This window comes from Symphalangus syndactylus, chromosome 5 (assembly GCF_028878055.3).
Source record: "Symphalangus syndactylus isolate Jambi chromosome 5, NHGRI_mSymSyn1-v2.1_pri, whole genome shotgun sequence".
Classification (NCBI taxonomy): domain Eukaryota; kingdom Metazoa; phylum Chordata; class Mammalia; order Primates; family Hylobatidae; genus Symphalangus; species Symphalangus syndactylus.
The window spans coordinates 145,841,250-145,862,138 of record NC_072427.2 but is presented as its reverse complement, the minus strand read 5'-3'; the positions used below and the strand labels follow the sequence as shown (position 1 = coordinate 145,862,138).

At 41.1% G+C, this 20,889-nt stretch overlaps 2 protein-coding genes and 1 pseudogene across 2 annotated transcripts; 2 read left to right on the top strand and 1 right to left on the bottom strand.

Moving 5' to 3' along the window:
- The first annotated feature begins 888 nt into the window (after positions 1-888).
- LOC129483386 (aspartate aminotransferase, mitochondrial-like) lies at positions 889-2,253 on the top strand (annotated as a pseudogene).
- Positions 2,254-2,380: 127 nt separating this feature from the next.
- LOC129481684 (uncharacterized) lies at positions 2,381-7,111 on the bottom strand. Its single transcript, XM_063638518.1, has 6 exons — positions 6,565-7,111; positions 6,183-6,492; positions 5,067-5,132; positions 4,660-4,732; positions 3,930-4,007; positions 2,381-2,464 (listed from the first exon to the last, which is right to left on the bottom strand). Exons 1-6 carry the CDS (start codon positions 6,683-6,685, stop codon positions 2,381-2,383), a joined length of 732 nt encoding a protein of 243 aa, XP_063494588.1. The 5' UTR covers positions 6,686-7,111.
- A 1,203-nt stretch (positions 7,112-8,314) lies between these two features.
- LOC129483388 (uncharacterized) lies at positions 8,315-20,611 on the top strand. The gene is made up of 5 exons (XM_055280707.2): positions 8,315-8,795; positions 14,127-14,252; positions 15,672-15,754; positions 16,322-16,428; positions 17,369-20,611. The coding sequence occupies exons 1-5, from the start codon at positions 8,315-8,317 to the stop codon at positions 17,517-17,519; spliced, it is 948 nt and encodes a 315-aa protein (XP_055136682.2). The 3' UTR covers positions 17,520-20,611.
- The last annotated feature ends 278 nt before the right edge of the window (positions 20,612-20,889 follow it).

The following is a 20,889-nucleotide window of genomic DNA, read 5'->3' as shown; positions in this document are numbered from 1 at the left end:
TCAGTGTTGCAACCCAGAAATATCTTTCTCAAAGCCCTGTGAGCCATTTCTTTGAAAAATAATCATCAAGAAAAATAATTCCCTTATCTTCCCATCTCTGTGGGAGGGTAGTACTCTAACTTCCATATGTGCCAGTTAGCAAATACAGATGGCCTAATGATGTTGACCCACCTTCCCCACTAACACTCTCCAGAATTTTTTCACTAGCATACTCCAGCCTTTACAAACTCTTCTGCGTTTTGTTCAACAGATTTGAATACAGTCTCTCTTTCCTATTGGAACAGGCTTGACACCTATTGCAACAATTTTGAATAAAGTCTTCCCTGCCTATTTAACTTTGTCCAATGCAATTTTTCTTCGAGAATAGCCTACAGAGATTCAAATACAGTAAGGTTATTGTATTAGCTACTTGCATACGACTGGCATTCTTTATGGCTCATTATTAGAAAATAATAAGTGCAATTGAGGAATATGGGTTTCTGAATTTAGCCACACCAATAGGCCAATATTTCTGGCTCTCAAACTTTACTAAAGGCTCAGAGAAAGGAAAATCCAAGGCAGTTCATGGAAAGAAATGGAATCAACAAATAGCAAAAGGTCATGCAGATATCAAACCAGACAAGACTCATTCCCTAAGCCACGATTGAATCCAAGCTACACAGAGGCTACACAAAACCTTGCCAAGCGGTTACAGGTCTTGCTCCCAAGGATGTTAAACAAGATGGAGGTTCTCAGCAACTCTGCTATGGACCATACAGAAAGACATGCAAAGCAGACCAGATTGGATACAGCTTAAGATCAGCCTCACAAATCCTCTCTCACAATTAAAACTCTACAGAGAGCCCTCTGCTCAGTCCTGCAGCTGCCCACTGCCCTCCTACCGTCCACCATGGCCCTGCTGCACTCTGGCCGCGTCCTCTCTGGGATCGCCGCCACCTTCCACCTGGGCCTCGCAGCCACGGCCTCTGCCAGAGCGAGCTCCTGATGGACCCGTGTGGAAACGGGACCTCCAGATATCATCCTGGGAGTCACTGAAGTCTTTAAGAGGGGCACCAATAGCAAAAAGATGAATCTGCGAGTTGGTGCCTGCCAGGATGATAACGGAAACCTTACATGCTGCCTAGCGTCCGCAAGGCAGAGGCCCAGATTGCCACAAAAAGTTTGGACAAGGAATACCTGTCCATTGGGGGACTGGCTGAATTTCACAAGGCATCTGCAGAACTAGCCCTCAGTGAGAACAGTGAAGTCTTGAAAAGTGGCCAGTTTGTCACTGTGCAGACCATTTCTGGAACTGGAGCCTTAAGGATTGGAGCCAGCTTTCTGCAAAGATTTTTTAAGTTCAGCTGAGATGTCTTTCTAACCAAACCAAGCTGGGGAAATCACGCGCCCGTCTTCAGGGACACTGGCATGCAGCTACAAGGTTATCGGCTTTATGACCCCAAGACTTGCGGTTTTGACGTCACAGGCGCTGTGGAGGATCTTTCAAAAATACCAGAGCAAAATGTTCTTCTTCTGCATGCCTGCACCCACAATCCCACGGCAGTGGACCCACGTCTGGAACAGTGGAAGGATATAGCAACAGTGGTGAAGTAGAAGAGTCTCTTTGCCTTCTTTGACATGGCCTACCAAGGCTTTACCAGTGGTGATGGTGATAAGGATGCCGGGGCTGTGCGCCACTTCATTGAACAGGGCATTAATGTTTGTCTCTGCCAGTCATATGCCAAGAACACGGGCTTATATGGTGAGCGTGTAGGAGCCTTCACTGTAGTATGCAAAGATGAGATGAAACCAAAAGGGTAGAGTCACAGGTGAAGATCTTGATCCGTCCCATGTATGCCAACCGTCCCCACAATGGGGCCCAGATTGCTTCTACCATTCTGAACACCCCAGATTCGTGAAAACAATGGTTGCAAGAAGTGAAAGACATGGCCGACCACATCATTAGCATGCAGACTCAGCTTGTCTCCAACCTCAAGAAGAAGGGTTCCACCCACAACTGGCCACATATCACTGCCCAAATTGGCATGTTCTGTTTCACAGGGCTAAAGCCCGAACAGGTGGAGTGGCTAACCAAGGAGTTCTCCGTCTATATGACAAAGGGCGGCCGCATCTCTGTGGCAGGGGTCACCTCCGGCAACGTGGGCTACCTTGCCCATGCCATTCACCAGGTCACCAAGTAATGTACCCAGTGCAAGGAAACAGAGACGACCTTTCTGTCTTCAGCCTCTGCTATTGGGAGCTTCACACAGAGGATGAGAGAGAGTGGATCATTTTCTTCAACCACAGTGTGTAACACTCAGCAATTGAACGTTTCTCAGAAAAGAACATGTAGTGACACAGGGCAGAGGGATCTGTGGCTGGCGTGTGGAACATTGTGGCTCTAAGCCAAATGCTCCCCTGTCCTTTTATCCCCAACTTTTCTCAAAGAGTTTACATGTACAAGAAAGTCATCACACCAAAAAACCTGTCAATTATGCCATTGCAATATTTCATAAGCTTTAACTGAAGTGTCATATAGTGTCAGGTTCCTCATGAGAAATAGCACACATTAGAGGCTTTGAGAGAAGACCTAGTTCTGTCGTGAACACTTGGCCTCATGTCTGTCCTCCCATCATGGAGCAGCCTTATCAACAGACTGCATTGCAGAAATTATGTTTTATGAAAACCAGTAAGTCTGCTGCCACTACAGCAAGGAAAAGAATGCAGTTTCCTGTCTTATTTAAGAAAAAGAGAAGGCTCTCTTTTCTCCCTTGCCGTTGCTGTTCTTTTCCTTATGCACAGAGATTTTTAATGAATGCAGATTTTTATCTCATTCTACTGCTTGACTGACCATCAACCCCATCCTATTGGGATTTATTTAAGAATAAGCATAATTTTCTGCTGATGCCATACCCTCACTTTTCTCAGCAAAGAATAATGGAGAGTAGGTAACTGTACTTTATCTCAGCATCCTCTTGAATGATTTTGTATTCTTCTCTGGTGTGATGTTGTCTCTGCCCAGTTGTACCTCCTCCTTTGTTGAATGTGGTTGTGCAGTCACTCATCTCACACCGTGAGTCCAGTGGCACAGGGTGGTACCAGGAAAGAGGATATTCTAGGCTTTGTGTGCTGCCAGCTGGGTTCAGGCTTCACCTCCCGGAAACCATGTAGACTTATTGCGGCCTACAGATTTATGGAACTTCGAACTTGAGAGAGATGATTTAGGGTATCTGGCAGAAGAAACTTCAATTATTGAAGCAGTCAAGAGGTGACTTGGGTGCTGTTAAAATACTCAGTTTTAAAAGGTAAACAGAGGATAAAAGTTTAGAAAATGTTCAGCCTGATGATGTGATAGAAAAAAAAACAAAACATTTTCTGTTTCTCCATTGTGCAGGAGATAGGTGGAATACCTCCTAGCATTCCATAGCACTGTAGGATTACTACAGTTAACAATAATATGTTATATTGTTTCAGAAAGCTAGAAAGAGGATATTAAGTGTTTCCAACATAAAGAAATATAAATGTTTGAGATGATAGATGTGCTAATTACCCTAATAGAATTGTTGTACATCATATGTATCAAAACATCACTACATACTTTATGAATATGTAGTTACTATTTGTCAATTAAGAAACAAAATGGAAGAAAGGAAAAAAAAACTGTAACTAATCCCAAGTTTAAGTATGAAATTGTATTTCCTATATTAAATGCCTACACCCACACTGTGAATAAATTTTATTTATATTAATATGTAAAGTTGTAATGTGAGAAATGAGCTTACGAGGTTGCATTTATGACAGGATTCTGTTCACTGAAGAGAAAGAGTACCTCAAGTATTTCTATTTACCATTAAAAGTGAACTGATTTCAAAGATCTATATTCAAGAGAACAGAGAAAGAAATTTTAAGATAATTTCTGCAAGTTAAGGTTATTTGTTTTTAAATCTTACCCCAAATAATGCAAATGATGCCTTGTTTTCAAATTTTATTTTCAATAAATCATCAATAACTATTTCCAACAAGTTATCCTGTAAATTTCATAATTGTTATTATTTTGCAAGAAGGTAATATGTGAATTTCAGATTTTTATGCACAGTTGGATTGTAGTTGAGAAAATAACTTTAAGATCCCAAAGTTTTTAATGTTATGCAGTTTCTCATGACTCATACACACTCATGTCAGAAGTGACCCACCACTGAGTCTGATGGTACGACACTTGTCTATTTCCTGTCCAACAAGGTGGATTCACCCACTTGGTTATTAAGGAAATGTCAAATTGCTATATGAGTTTTTAAATGCTTACTCTCAATGTCTGTGATATGGTTTGGCTGTGTCACCACCCAAATCTCATCTTGAATTCCGATGTGTTGTGGGAGGCACCCAGTGAGAGGTAATTGCCTCATGGGGGCAGGTCTTTCCCGAGCTGTTCTTGTGATAGTGAGTAAGTCTCATGAGGTTTAATGTTTATTATAAGGGGAAATTTTCCTGCACAAGTGCTCTCTGCTTGCCGCCATCCATGTAAGACATGACTTGCTCCTCCTTGCCTTCTGCCATGATTGTGAGGCTTCCCCAGCCACATGGAACTGTAAGTCCAATTAAACCTCTTTATTTGTGAATTGCCCAGTTTTGGGTATGTCTTTATCAGCAGTGTGAAAACAGACTAATAAAGTCTGTGTTTACCTCACCATGGACTAGTAACACATAGTTCATGAACTGCCACTGATCCATGATATACACTTTGAGTAATACCACTCTAAGGCAAAATAAGAGATAGATATATTGTAACTGCTATGATGATGATGTTAGCAGGGGAACTGGGGATATTACTATAGGCAGATCTAAAAAATCCAATAAAGGTTTTCTCATTTCAATTTTAAAAACTCTACATTTTTTACTAGTAGGTCCTTTTATTAACATGCCACCATTTAGCACTTCACGTAATATATGACTTTCCACACAAATGTTTGCCATTTGTTTATTTAACTAGGTAATAATAAGGAGGAAAGACTTGAGTCAGCTTCAGTAAGCATTTCTAACTGCAACAGACTTTGCAAGTAATCATTTTATTCAAAAGCCAAATAACTTACATTCTATGTGTGCGTCCTAAAAGAATTCTGGCTGTGTACTTATTTACATAACCTTTATTTATTGTCCTTTATATACAAAGGACAATAATGCGTGAAGTAGAGCATTTCCTTTCTTCTGAGGACAGGAGAATTCTGAATGCGATTCCAGAAATTAATAGTCTTGTGCTTATGTATTAACTTTTTTTCATATATAATAGACTTGGGCTTACATTTCATTTACTGTGATGACACATTTGAGAAACCTAGTCAAATTTAAGGCCCTGCAATCAGATCCTTTTATGCCTGTCTTATAGAGTTTGAAAAAATAAAGAAAGAAAGAAAAAATTTAAACCACCATGATGCACTCAAACTCACTCATTTTTCATAGACACTTTTCTTTATAAGGGTTATCTTAGGATAGTTGTAGCTATATAGTACTATTATTTTTATTATCCATATGCATACATAGCAAAATATTTGTTACACAAGCAATAAACTTAGATATTAACATCATATCTCCTTTTCCATACTTCCTCAGAGAGAGTCAAAAGGTGGAAGGACTTATTAAGGCACTGCTTCTGAAATGTGATCGAGGTTGTTTCATTATCATGTAAGAAAATTCTAACCTTACTGTATCCTGTGGTGCAGAGTATGTATATATATATATATATATATCAACAAATTATAAGTTAAATTGAAGGATGATTATAGCTTTCTATGTCACAGCTAAAAACAATCATAACTGACAAAAAGTCATCTGCTTTTTAAAAATAATTAATATATGTTATTTTAGAATAGTTTTAGGGTTGTGGAAATATTGAGTGGCAAGTGTAGAATTCTCATTTATCACTTCTTCCTCCCACACAATTTCCCTTATTATTAACATCGCCCATTAGTGTTGTACAATTTGTCTTGATGAACAAATATTGATACATTACAAGTAAGTCCATCGTTTAGGGTTCCCTCTTTCTGTTGTACATTCTGTGGGTTTGACAAATGTATGAGATATATCTGAAGCAGCCTCGTTTTCTGGGGTAAATACCAAGATTCTTAGTCTCATGGCCAAGGAGATCGAGGTCTCGGATACACACACAGAGAGAATTTGGAGCAGGAGTTTAATAGGCAAAAGGAAAGAACAGGTCTCCGTTACAGAGAGGGATCCTGAGCAGGTCGCCAAGTTGTGGTAAAAATGTCAGAGTTTTTATAAATGGGCTCTTGAGGAGGGGGCTCGTAAAGAGGGGATGTCTTATCTTCCTAGGGCCCCAGGGTTTAGTTGGGACCAGGTGTGCTATCTGTACAGAGCAGAATTTTTTATCATCTCTTAACCCATTCCGTGACCACACAGGCCAACTTCCAGTCTGTGTTTCTTTGTCCTGCTTATCTGGTAGGGAAAGTTTCTGTGTCTGTTCCCATACGTCTTCTTGCAGCTGCAGGCATCTTGGCGCGTCTAAAGAGAAAGGAATGTGCTTATTAAGGCCCACTGTTTTACTGGGGCCCAAGTGTGAAGCTTGGTGATTACCCAGGAGACTCCCCGCTGTCCACCCCAGTCCTTCTGTGTCCCAGCTGTCTTTTCTGTGTTTTACTGTCTGCTCTTTCAGGCCTCTTGTTGTTAGAAGAAAAGTGATTTCTTTGAACTGCATGAAGTTAGAAAAGGAGCTATTTTTGAGCTGCTTTTTGTTAAACGGAAAGTTTTCTACTGGGGAGTTGCTTTACCCTGTCTACCCAAATAATTGGTTTCTGCCTCCTATTGTGTCCGGAATTGGTTGGTTCTTGGTCTCACCGACTTCAAGAATGAAGCCGCGGACCCTCGCAGTGAGTGTTACAGCTCATAAAAGCAGTGTGGACCCAAAGAGTGAGCAGTAGCAAGATTTATTGCAAAGAGCAAAAGAATGAAGCTTCTGCAGTGTGGAAGCGGAGTCGAACGGGTTGCCACTGCTGGCTCGGGCAGCCTGCTTTTATTCTCTTATCTGGCCCCACCCACGTCCTGCTGATTGGTAGAGCCCAGTGGTCTGTTTTGACAGGGCGCTGATTGGTGCGTTTACAATCCCTGAGCTAGACATAAAGGTTCTCCAGGTCCTCATCAGATCAGTTAGATACAGAGTATGGACACAAAGGTTCTCCAAGGCCCCACCAGAGCAGCTAGATACAGAGTGTCGATTGGTGCATCCACAGACCCTGAGCTAGACACAGGGTGCTGATTGGTGTGTTTGCAAACCTTGAGCTAGATACAGAGTGCCGATTGGTGTATTTACAATACTTGAGCTAGACATAAAGGTTCTCCAAGGCCCCATCAGAGCAGCTAGATACAGAGTATCCATTAGTGCATTCACAGACCCTGAGCTAGACACAGGGTGTTGATTGGTGTATTTACAATCCCTGAGCTAGACATAAAGGTTCTCCACATCTCCACCAGACTCAGGTGCCCAGCTGGCTTCACCCAGTGGATCCCACACCCGGGCTGCAGGTGGAGCTGCCTGCCAGTCCCGTGCGGCACGCTCGCACTCCTCAGCCCTTGGGTGGTTGATGGGACTGGGCGCTGTGGAGCAGGGGGTGGCGCTCGTCGGGGAGGCTCGGGCCGCACAGGAGCCCATGGAGGGGGTGGGAGGCTCAGGCATGGCGGGCTGCAGGTCCCGAGCCCTGGGAAGGGACCTAAGGTCCGGTGAAGGCAGCTAAGGTCCGGTGAGAAATCGAGCGCAGCCCCGGTGGGTCGGCACTGCTGGGGGACCCAGTACACCCTCCGCAGCCGCTGGCCTGGGTGCTAAGCCCCTCGCTGCCCGGCTGCCCCGAGTGGGGGGGGCCCGCCAAGCCCACGCCCACCCGGAACTCCAGCCGGCCCACAAGCGCCGCGCGCAGCCCCGGCTCCCGCTCGCGCCTCTCCCTCCACACCTCCATGCAAGCTGAGGGAGCCGGCTCCCGCCTTGGCCAGCCCAGAAAGGAGCTCCCACAGTGCAGCGGTGGGCCGAAGGGCTCCTCAAGTGCCGCCAAAGTGGGAGCCCAGGCAGAGGAGACGCCAAGAGCGATCGAGGGCTGTGAGGACTGCCGGCATGCTGTCACCTCTCACTATAATATATCCACCATTACACATAGAATAGTTTCACTGCCTAAAAAGCTCCTGTGGCCCAGGTGAGAATCGGCCCTGGGTCGAGGCCTCCACTGGGTTCCCCCTAATCCCGGGGACAAGGGCATCCTCTGGGTCCTTATCACAGGGTAAAGGGTCCACCAGGCCCGGACAAGCGCTCCTAGCTGGAGGAGGGTCGCGCCCCTGCCGGATGTGGAAAGGAAGTCCAGGAATCCCCTTCCTGTCTTTCTGGTTTCTCTCTGGGCTTCCTGCTCGGGTCACAAGCGCCACAAGGGCCGGCAGCTGCGGGGAAACGGTAGGCGGGGGATCCAGCTCCAAGCAAATCTCCCGCGGGCGCGTGGGAGGTGTGGCCAGTGCTGGGCGCAGCCTCGCCTCCCGCCCCCCGGGGCTGCGGCGGGGACGCTTCTCTGGAGGGTGTGGCGGAAACTTGAGGCTCGGAGTCCGCGGGACCGGAAGGGGCTCCGTAGGTCGGGGCAGGGTGGGCGCGAGAGAGCCTAGAAGCCCATGTAGCCGCGAATCCCGCAGCCGAATACACCTCCCTCCGTGCCTCCCCGCCTTTTCTGCAGAGCTCCGCCCTGGAGTGAAGGAAGAGCCGTCACCTGGAGCTCCGAAAAAAGCAGAAGGCGCTTTTTATTTAGCTAGTGTGACCCCGCCAGAGCCTTCTCAGTTGGGTGAGCACCCTCTCTGACCAGTCCATGAAAAGAAAAATCTGCTCGATGCCTCCCCACATGTCACGGGACTCTGACTTGCCTTTGTTGTCAGAGTTTGCAGCCCTTTGGGGGACCTGAGAGGGGAGTGCCCCCTGGACGGGCCACGGCTGTCTGTGGCTTAAGGGCTTTTGGAAGGGCGGAGAGAGGGAAACAGGGCGTCCTAGTGGCCTGCTTCAGGGCCACCCACAGGCCCTCCTCCAACCTCCCTCTGATCCAACTTGTTTTTCCAGCCTAGGTTGGAAACTTGTGGATGCTGTGACAACTCAAGAAGACTTGGCATTTTATTTGGAAGATAGGCATCTATTTGCAACTGTCCTGAGCCCCTATTTTCCTCCCACCTTTCTTGGGGAAACTTGTTTTTAAGGGGTGCCACTGTTTTTGTAACATGTTACTCCTAGCTCTTAGCATTCATGGTACTGTTGTAACCGTCCAATGGGTTTACTTTGCCTGCTAGATAGAGCCGATTTATCAAGACAGGGGGATTACAATGGAGAAAGAGTAATTCATGCAGAGCCGGCTGTGCAGGAGATGGGAGTTTTATTATTACTCAAATCGGTCTTCTCAAATCTGTCTCCCGGAACAGTGCGTTCTAACATTCTTTAGATGTTACAAATGTAGCTTTTGGCTAAGTTATATTCCTACTAAGTTATATTCTTACTAAGCCCAAATGTTACGTTCTTACTAAGCCAAATTTTGTATTCTAAAGAATGTTTACAGAACCGAAACTACATATTTACCTGGCACAGTTGTGAAACTTGTTTTTTAAAATGCATCCTGTGATTTTCTCAGATCCTGAAACTGAGTTAAAATTTGATCAGTAATAATGCTTTATTTCTTTGTTCTTCTGAGAGATAATTCCTAATGTTGTTTTTCCAACTGGAAGTCTGAAGAGTATTGTGTTCAGTGTGTACTTTGAGTGGTATGAATTTGCGGGAGTCAGGACACACTATAAGAAAGGTAGAAGAGAAATAATTGAGCAAGAGAGAGAAGTGGAACAAGATGCATGTGGGAATATTGCTGCAGGACTTTTCCTTATTTCAGCTAAAAATGGGATTCTTTGTCCCACGGCCACGGAAATTCAGGCTTGCAGATGGTTTAAAGGGTGTGTGAAGCAAAGTTTTATTGGGTGAAAAAGGGAAAAAAGGGGGGAAACTGGTACTCTTGCAAGGCCATAGTCCTTCCGCCAGAGCGCTTCCCACGTGACAGTTTGAATCCCAGGTTCCACAAATGAAAAAGGGGCCAGGCTCAGGCTTCTCCCTGCTGCACTCCTTGTGAACTTCCCAAGGCTCCACCTCAGTGGGCAGGCTCCACCTCAGTGGGCAGGCTAATTGGAGTTTCTCCAGGGACCCCTTCCCACCTGGCTCTCTCAGTATTAGTAGGAGGAGCTAGAGATGTAAAAAAGAAGAAGAGAAAGGAGGCACATTTAGAAGATTATTAAGAGAGGCAAATGGGAGATTTGGGGGAAGTTTTAAGGGGAGAGTTACACATTACCCTAGTAACAATGAAAAAGAATTATGGAAGTCTTAGTATTCTGAACTTTTAAGACAATTTTGCATTAGTGTAGAACCAGAAAGAATAAAGGTTGATATTTTTATATGAGCCAAAATCCAAACAATATTTACTGCTTAAGATCATCCAATCTTACCCATCTTTCCCCCTGTCTAGAATTTAAGCTGAAGCTCCCTGTTACTCCTGTAGATGTATGTTAAACGGACAAAAGTTGGCAGGGACTTTTAAAGTATTATAATTTATATTCAGTAAAATTCACTCTTTTGGTGTAGATTTCTATGTTAAACATATATACTCATGTAACTACCATAAAAGCCAAGATATAGAACCACACCCACCCACTCGAAATTCCCTCATGTCCCTTTGTGGAATGTCTTCCTCTACCCCTAGCCCTTGGCAATCACTGATCTGTTTTCTGTTCTTGCACTTTTGCTTTTCCAGAATGTCACATCAATGGAATCTTGAAGTAGGTAAATGTAGAATCTGACTTCATTCACTTAGCAATAATGCATTTTCAAGTCATCTGTGTTATAGTATTTATCATTTGTCAAAGAAAAACAAGTCTGGACTTAGATAGGGAGAAACTTTATTCAAAAGGACTGTTGCAATAGGAATAACACTGATTTCAAAAAATATGTTAGTGGGCCAGGTGCGGTGGCTTATGCCTATAATCCCAGCAATTGGGAGGCTAAGGCGGGTGGATCACGAGGTCAGGAGATTGAGACCATCCTGGCTAACACGGTGAAACCCCGTCTCTACTAAACAAAATACAAAAAATTAGCCGGGCATGGTGGTGGGCATCTGTGGTCTCAGCTACTCCGGAGGCTGAGGCAGGAGAATGGCGTGAAACCAGGAGGTGGAAGCTTGCAGTGAGCCGAGATCACGCTCCTGCACTCCAGCGTGGGCGACAGAGACTCAGTCTAAAAAATAAAATAAAAAAAAAAATTAGTGATGTGGGAGAGAGCAGGGGGCAAAGTCTAGGCGTTTCAACAGGAAATGGTGCAATGTGGTCTGTGGTCAGGTTAAGGCAGGATGTTTTTTGCAAGTCTGTGCTTTGAGGTATTTAGGCAAACTTGCAGGCAATACGTGTAGGGCCTGTGGGGAGGAGAAAAACCTGACAAAAGTTTGGCCAGCTAACACGCAGTAAGAAATTGACAATTGTGAATGTGATCGAGTTTTTTCTTTTATTAGGGCTGAGGAATAGTTGTTTACCTCTTCAGCAGCTGAAGCATATTTGAGTTGTTGCTAGTTTTTTGTGATAATGAATAAACCTGGTGTAAAATATTCCTTACAGGTTTTTGGGTAAACACAAGTTTTCACTTCCCTTGTTTAAATACCTAGGGATAGGATGGCTAGGGCATGTGGTGAATGTACATTTACCATAACAAACTGCTTAACTGTTTTCCAAAATGCCCATAACATTTTGCATTTCCAGTGATGATGCATGAAAATTCCAGTTGCATCCTGTCCATTCTCACACTGCTATAAAGAAATAGCCTGAGACTGAGTAATTTGTAAAGAAAAGAGATTTAATTGGCTCACCATTCTACAGGCTGGCCAGGAAGCATGATTCTGGCATCTGCTCAGCTTCTGGGGATGCCTCAGGAAACTTACAATTCATGGCAGAAGGCAAAGGGGGAGTCCATACTTCACTTGGCCAGAGCAGGAGGAAGAGAGGAAGTGAGGGAGGGCACCACACAGTTTTCAACAACCAGATCTCACGAGGACTCACTCTTATTGAGACACAGTACCAAGGGGGAAATCTGCCCCCATGATCCAATCACCTCCCACCAGACCCCACCTCCAATGCTGGAGATTACAATTCAACATAAGATTTGGGTGGGGACGCAGATCCAAACCATATCACATCCCTTCCTCACCAGCAGTTGATTGTTTCTTTTTTTGTTTTGTTTGCCACTCTAATAACCATGTAGTAGTCACTCATGGCTTTAATTTGTATTTCTCAAATGGCTGGTTATTTCAAGCATGTTTTTATGCACTTATTTGCTATTCATATATCCTCTTAAATCAAGTATATCTCCAAATCATTGGCCCACTTTTTAATCTAGTTTTTGTTTTCTTACTGTTGAGTTTTGAGTTCTTAATGTATTCTAGATACAAGTCGCTTTTTAGAAAGATGTTTTTATGCCTTTGCTTGTCTTTTTATTCCCTTTTCAGGGTTTTTTTTCTAGCAGAGAGTTTTAATTACGTTACAATTCAATTTATCAATTTTTAAAATATTGATAATGCTTTTGGTGTTGTATGTAAGAAATTTTTGCCTAATTCAAGTTCACAAAAATGTTTTAGCATTTGAGGCTTCATATATGAGTCTAAAATTTATTTTGAGTTAATTTTCTTATAAGGTATTAGGTGTGAGTTGAGGTTCACTGTTTTGCATTAGGACACTCAACTGTTCCAGCACTACATGTTCAGAAAATATTACCCCTTACCTACCTGATTACTTTCCGCATCTTTCAAATGTCGATTGACCATACATGTTTAGATTTGTTTCTGAAACCTTTTTTCTGTTCCATTGATTTATGTGTCTGTTCTTTTGTCAGTATCATACCATCTTTGTTTCTATTACTTTGTAAATTACGAAAGCAGGTTCCCTGATTTTCAAATTTGGCCATTTTTTTCCTTCAAAATTGTTTGGCTATTCTAGTTCTTTGCTTTTTCATATAATTTTAAAATTACCTTGCTTATTTCTCCAAATATTCATACTGCAATGTTTATCAGGATTACACTGAATCTCTAAACCTGTTTGGGTATAATTGACATCCAGCGATATTGCATATTCCAATCTATGAATATCTTTTGTCTCTCTGTTGATTCAAGTCTTCTTTGATTTCTTTGTCCCTTTGGTTTCCAGCTTTCATCATACTGATCCTAAACATATTTTGATATATTTATTTGATATTTTTCATGTTATTATAAATGGCACTGTTTTTATATTTAAATTTCCACTTCATAATTATGAATATATGGAAATATAAGTGATTTTTACATATGAACATAGCCAATCCTGTAGCTTTACCAAATTCATTTATTCTCATAGCCATTTGGTAGATTCCTTAGAATTTTACATGCAGACAACTATGTTGTCTGTGAATAGCAATGCTTTTATTTCTTTCCAATCTGTATAACATTTATTTCTTTTTTCTTGCCTTTTTGCTCCTAATAGGACACCCAGTAAAACGTTAAATTGGATTGGTGAGAGAGATCAGACATCCTTGCCTTGTTCTATGTTACTGGGGGAAAGCATTTATTCTTTCATTGTTAAGTTTGGTGCTAGTTGTAGTTTTTCTGTAGATGCCCTTTATCAGGTTGAAGAAGGTTTTTCAATTTCTAATTTGTTGAGTCTTACTATCGTGGATGAATATTAAGCTTTTCACATCCTCTTGCTGCATTTATTCATATGCTCATATGTTGTCCCTTGTCTCATTCTGTCAATATGGTGAATTACATTGATTTTCTGCTTCCCTTGTTGCTTCTAACCGGCTGCTTTACTATGGGGCTAAATCTGGATTGTGTATGTTTCTTTTTCATCCCAATTTCTACTCGTTTTCCAATAACTGGAAGATTCCCTGGGGGTGGGGAGAATTCGATTTTTATCTCTAGCCCTCTTTGGGCCATTATTCTCATTTATGAACCAAGCCGTTTTGTGGAAGGACTTGGCAGTAGGAGAATTGAAGTACATCTGATCTTAGTGTTGATTCTATGATAATTTTTTTCTCCCTACGATATTCCTGAGGTTGAGATTCTGATGTTTGTATTTTACAGATAAAACTCTGCAAAGAAAATGTCTAGCACTTATATCTCCAGTAATGCCTTTCAAGGTTTCTTGTTGCTTGTTCATCATTGCAGTCCTGACTACAAGTGTGATTGCACTTTCTATTGTTTTGTCAGGTAAGTTACTTGTTCTCCAAACTGTACAATATTCTCCATATGTTTTTGTTGTCAATAAATATTTATTAAGCTCCATTATGTGCCTGTCACTGTGTGAAATGCTTGAATTACATCAGCAAACAAAATACACACAAAAGAATTCCTGCCCTTCGGAACTTATATTCCAGCAGAAAAACACAAGTAAAAATAAATAAGGGTGGAGGTATAACAGGTTGCAATAGGTTGACAAAACTAAGCCTTCTTAGGACGATGACATTTCAGCAACGTTTTGAAAGAGATGGAGGAACCATGTGAAGGAACCTATTCCAGGCAGAGAACTAGTAGACCACAAGCCTGAAGGAGAACTCTTCCTGGCTTATTTGAGGAAAAGCAAGGAGGCTGCTGTAGGTGAAGCGAAGTGAAGATGGAGAAGAAGAGTGATACCATGGGGCATCAGGAACGGAGGAACCTTGAGGGTCAGTTAAAGACTTTGGCTTTTACCTTCAGTGTGATAGGGAGACTAGATGAGGGAAGTTGTACGAGAGGAATGTCTTGATGTGAGTTTCATTGTAGAATAATCATTTAATTGCTATATTGAGACTAGGTAGGGGAGGGTGGTCAGATTCTGGATATTTTGAAAGCTGAGCCAACAGTATTTTATATCAAATTGGATGAAAAGTCTTAGAAAGAGGAATGTCATATGTGAGCCTGGCTTTTCTTTTGAGCCTTAGCAAGAATGCATTTGCCATCCATTGATATCAGAAAGGCTATGGGTACAGGAATTCCACTTATATGGAACTATTTCCTGACAAGTTCCTCTCAGAATTGTCATTTTTATTAAAAATAAAGTAAGATCTCTACTTGAAATGTTTTCAGGCAAATCACCTGGCCTTAAGAACTGGTATCTTCTACTTAAGCAGATTGAGAATGCATGAAAGTACAGAGAACTGTATACATAAAAAAAAAAACCATCTCTTGAATATAGAGGTAATAGGTCCTCAGCATTGCTTTGTCAAGAGGAAGAAGGGCTAATATGAGGGAGGATATGGAAAAATCATCCGTATGACCCTGTGAAAGTACAGTACTATGGAAGTCGATCCTATAGAAATTGATTTCCTTGAAACTGTTAGTGTCAGTGTAAATTTCAGAAAGTCAAGGGTGCAGATACCCAGCTGGAAACCACTGGACTGATGATTGCTGTGCTTAGGATAAGGCAGTTTGTGATGAGTTAGGAAAACAACAATCAGATATGTACACTTCAAAATTGACCTCAGGAAGGTAAGCGAAAAATAGATAAAAGGGGTGAGAAAATTTATTTATTATGTTTCATTGTGATTGTCTTAGCAAGAAAGGAAAAGCCAGTGGTAGAGTCATCTAAATATGCTGCTTGCCCACAAAGCTGGATTAGATTTAGGAGTATATGTTTTTATTTTTCTGAAGACATAAGAAATTGGACATTGAGTCAAACCTTCTGTGTCTCATTAGAAGCCAGCCTTGCTCAGTTTGCAGCTATGGAGGAACTGGTAAGACATATTTTTGGATCATGTTTTCTGTTAAATACTTAGCGCCCTGAGGCAGGTCGGCTACGTAGGGTTAAAGCTGAAATACTAAGAAGGATCCCATTCCAGGGGCATGAGATGTGTTTTCATGTCTAACATTTGTTGAGGGTGTGTTCTCTGCCTGGAACCCTGTGAGACATTTTAGATATATTTCCTCATGTAATTCTCATAGTGAGCCTGTAAGATGAGATGTATTGTTCTCATTCTATTAAGAAGTAAGGTAATTATATAATCTGTCATCTAGATTAAGACATATAGGGTATTAAAAGTGATCATTAATACATTGGTGGAATGACAAGCATAAACAGAATTTCCCAATGAAACTGGGATATATGCTGACTTTAAATAAAGTAATTTAGGATCAGAGACATTAAATGACTTAAACTGAGAACTGGGAATTAGTCTCACGCTAGAGTTTATGCTGCTTAATTATACCATGCTGCCAGTGAAAAAGAGAAGGGATAGGGAAGAGAGACTCCAGAGTAATATGAAAGAAAGGGGCGCATGGTGTTAGTTTCTGTTTTACTATAGGATTTCCTGAAAAGATACAAAGGCCCTTCTGACCATTGGATTGGCCTTAGAAGAGAATCATCCCATCACATTTGGAAATGGACAGACAACATGGAATATAATAACACGTATGTTTTGAGACTTCTCATCTTTCTGCTGTGTTTATGTATGGTTATGTGTGTGAGTTGTGTTTATGAGATAAGAAATGTAGTATCATGGAAAACTTACTGCAATATGAGGTAAGAAATCTAAACCCTTTTTATGCTCTTCAGTTTATTAGCTGTGTCTTTGGGAAAGCTTTACCTAACTGTGATTTCAGTTGAAATCTTTAACATGACAGTGACATTTCACACAATTTTACACTTTCATCCACTGATTTAAAACTGCTGAAATCCCTACTTATAGCTGATGTACAACAAAGGTTCTACGATCATAGGAAGCCACTGAGGAGCTGATATCCACAAGGCTGTTAAGCCCACTCTTCCAGGTGTTGCATCCATTTGCAATAGGAAAGCATCCAGGGAACTCATGGGAATCTCTCTCTCCTAAAGTTTTATCACCAGAAGGAAACTAGTAACAGTTCCTTGGACTGTGAACATTTCAAAGGGGTATTTTGAATATAATCATTACATTGCAGCAGATAAAATGTAGGAGCCAAGTCATATCCATTAATCAAAGCTAAGCCCTTTCAGGAATTTACTAGTTTTTTTTTTTATTTTCACAATTTATAAAACAATTTGAGAGGAGACTGGAAATCATCTTGACTGAAGACCACCAATGGCAGCAATTCATTTGGGTACAGCAGCAAGCATCAGTTAAATACCTATCAACATAGCTGGGCTTGGTATGGATGAATGATAAGCTTGTGATTTTCAAGCAAGGACCTTGAGGACATAAAGGACACTAAATACAGAAATGGTTTATATTACTATGAAGCAATATTAATGACAGACTTTTGCTTTTCTCTTATTCACATTAAAATATGGAGGGGGTGCAGAAGATGATAGGGGAGGAACAAATGCAGGTGTCTAACTTACAAATATTTAATATTTTTGTGTTTGGATTTAGGCTTGCTATCAGAGGAGGTACAGAATGTGCCTTCCTGAATGACAATGTAGTCAACAGTGGCAGAATCTACATAAACAGAAAATGGATTTGTAGCAAGCCAAACAGTTATGTCTACAGTTGCCAGTTATGTCCCCACTGGGATACTACCTAGTAGAGCTGTGAGGAGAGGGCCACCATCCTCCAGACTCCAGAATGGTAGATTCAGCAGCGGCTTCCACCATGCCCCTGGAAAAACTGCAAGTAACAGACCTGCACATGTATCCCCTAAATCAAAAATTGGAAAAAATGGAACTTTGATGTTAAGATGCACTGATACAAAACTTAAATTTTGGTCTCCTACATTAAAACAATATGAGTCTCTTAAAATACTGATTTGTTCTTAGTAAGATTACAAGAGGCTTTGATTTTTAATTCTACAATGTTTCCTTAACAGCCATTCTCTGAATTACAAACTAATTCCTATTTCTGCCACATTCCTTTCTGAGAACTGTCTAGTCCTGGTTTGGGGTTTATCTTAAAGGTCTAGAAAGGCAACATTTTACTTCAGCAAAACTTGATTCTATATTGTTTTTTTTTCTTAATGTGTCAAAATTGTTTTGTTACCAGGACTTCCTATGTTGTTACTAAATGTATTCCCCTGATAAAGGTAACTGGCCTAGAAAACAAAGATTCTGTGTTTTACCAAGATAATACCCAGTGCTTCATGGTGTCTTTATTAGGCTTCGACTGCTTAGGGAAACTGAGCTTTAAAAGGGTAAAGGTTTTTACATCCATGTAACTTTCTGAGGTCTTTAGGTTGTCACTCTGATTAAATGAGTAGTATTCTTGGCAGTGACTTATAATCTGTTGAAGGAAGTATTTTAAGCTTTTTGACATCTTTGGCAGGTTTCTCTAGAATCCAAATCCTAAATTAAGCCTTTTGGCCTAAAGTTGACTGGGATTTTTCCAGGTGGACCCCCTAGATATGCCCCTCAAAAGGCATATCTTTCTTGTAGAGATATTAAATGATTAGGCTTATTTGGCAAATACTACTGGAAGCATTGTCAAATAAGAAATGGCGTTTTACCTTTCTTTAAGCTATGTTTGTGTAAGTTCATCATTTATAGAAATGTGAAATTTCATGAGATTCCTAAGATACTGACATACTGAGATACCTGTAATAATTGGAATTTTTATGTTGGATGATTGCATGCCACAGAAACACTTAAATTTCCTTATTAATTGGTAACTTTAATCAGATCTTTACCTATTGGCTGTTCTGGGTTTTTGTCATTCACAGTTATTATTTTAATTTCTTCTTTGGAAGCATTCACAATCAGCTATGGTCCAAAATTGCTAACTAAGATCAAGCAAAACAAAATTAATTACATAAAATTAAGTCATAAGGATGTTTTTATGACTTAAATGTTTTATTTTCCAGAGCCAAGGAAATTTTCTGTCACAAGCTATCTATCATTTGCAATAATTTGATAAATAATCCTTTGTGAACAAATATGGAAGCATTTCCTTTTTCTCTCTACTTGATTCCTGCAAAATTCAGGAACTATTTGTGAATATTTTTATTTTTATTTATACAAGTTCAGTAAAAATCCACTCTCTCTTTATAAGCAGGATCCAACTGGAAACATTGTTTATATTGCTAAGGTTTGGCTTGAAATGTCATATTTAAGAATGTGCATAGAGGCCAGGGGTGGTGGCTCACCCATGCTGTAATCCCAGCATGTTGGCAGCCTGAGGTGGCTGGATCACTTGAGGCCAGGAGTTTGAGATCAGCCTGGTCAAAATGGTGAAACCTCATCTCTTCTAAAAACACAAAAATTAGCCAGGCATCATGGCACATGCCTGTAGTCCCAGCTACTCAAGAGGCTGAGGCACGAGAATTGCTTGAACCCAGGAGGTGGAGGTTGCAGTGAGTGGAAATCCCACCACTGCACTCCAGCCTGGGTGACAGAGTGAGACTGTGTCTCGGAAAAAAAAAAAAAAAAAAAAGTGCGTAAAATGCCTGCTTCATGAGTTCCCAGCTTTACAGTGAAAGAGGGTTCTTGGATCTCCTGCAGGAAGGAATTCAAGGAGAGTCACAGAGTGTAGAGAGAACAGACAGTTTATTGAAAGCTACTCAGTTACAGAGTAGGGCATCCTCCAAAAGCAAGAGGAGGAATGTGCTGTCTTTGTTTTAAACTCTTCTTTTATAGGGGTTTTATCTATGTAAAACCTAAGCTATGTCTACATGTGGGTAGGCTGTCAGTGTGACAAAATTTAGTACTTTGTTGATATAAAGAAACTTACCCTTGTCATCTTAGTGCATAAGTACATCAAAGTATGACTATAGCTACCTTAAAAGCATGCATTGTTATGTGATATTGGGACATCTGGACATTCTGCTGTCATAGGAGTTTGTCCTTGCAGCATTACTAAATCACTTCCTTAGCTGTAAACACCTTATAATCATAGGTCATGACTGTCAAGGAATGTGCCTTGCTAGTTTTTAGATGGAGTTGATTTTAAAATAGTGTCACTCTGGCTTTCCTATGTTCCTGCTTTCCTAACAAATCTGGTTCAACTTTTTTTTTTATTCAACATAATCTTTTTTTTCCATGCTACCTCATTTACAGAGTGCTTCCTATAGATATGGTTGGTCTGTATGTTTCCTTTTTCAGCTATGATTCTTATTTTTTTGAATCACACATGCTTTATGGGGGCTTCCACTACCATGAGCCATATTTTCTGTATTACCAGCAAGATGTTTGGGTTTGTTTTTTGTTTTGTTTATATTTCAAGTTTTGTTTTAGATTTAGAAAGTACATGTGCAGGTTTGTTAACATGGGTATATTGCATGACGCTGAGCTTACAATACCAATGATCCCATCACTCAGGTAGTGAGCATAATATCCAATAGGTAGTTTTTCAGAACTTGCCTTATCTTCCCTCTCTCCCTGCTCTCTTAATTCGAAGTCTATTTCCTATCTTTATGTCCACATGTTTCCAGCATTTAGCTCCCACTTATAGGTGAGAGTATGTGGTATTTGTTTTTCTGTGTCTGCATTAATTTACTTAGGAGGATGGCTTCCAGCTGCATCTTTTGTTGCAAAGGACATGACTTTGTTCTTTTTTATGACTGTGTAGTATTCCATGGTGTATATGTACCACATTTTCTTTATCCAATCCACCGTTGATAGGCATCTACATTGATTCCATGTCTTGGCTATTGTGAATAGTGCAGCAATAAATATGCATGGTTCAACTTTTATGATAACAAAGCTGTGAGTTGTTCTTCAGTTGTCATGGACCCTCAGGTCATGTAACCTGAGCATGGACAGGTGAAACAAGTGTGCAACCACAAGGGAAACCTAATCGTTCAGACTGAGGTACAGGGACCAAATTAAGAAGTGGACACAGGATGGCAGGATCCAGGATCCAACTGGATAGAACTCAGGCATCACTTCATGGCAGGATCCAGTCAAATCTTGCCTCCCAGCATCACCTCATTGCAAGATCCAATCAGATTATTCCCTATTCTTATA

Bases quoted from the DNA above. Each gene is read 5' to 3' on its own strand.
- LOC129483388 (XM_055280707.2), top strand. From the start codon at position 8,315: ATGTGGAAAGGAAGTCCAGGAATCCCCTTCCTGTCTTTCTGGTTTCTC. The intron at 14,253-15,671 runs GTAAGTTACTTG...ATTTTTCTGAAG, and splicing joins ACTTTCTATTGTTTTGTCAG to ACATAAGAAATTGGACATTG. The intron at 16,429-17,368 runs GTATGTTTTGAG...GTTTGGATTTAG, and splicing joins AACATGGAATATAATAACAC to GCTTGCTATCAGAGGAGGTA.
- LOC129481684 (XM_063638518.1), bottom strand. From the start codon at position 6,685: ATGCAGTTCAAAGAAATCACTTTTCTTCTAACAACAAGAGGCCTGAAA. The intron at 5,133-6,182 runs GTTCTTTCCTTT...TTGTATATAAAG, and splicing joins CCTCTCTGTAACGGAGACCT to GACAATAAATAAAGGTTATG. The intron at 4,008-4,659 runs GTAAACACAGAC...TGAAATTTACAG, and splicing joins TGTTACTAGTCCATGGTGAG to GATAACTTGTTGGAAATAGT.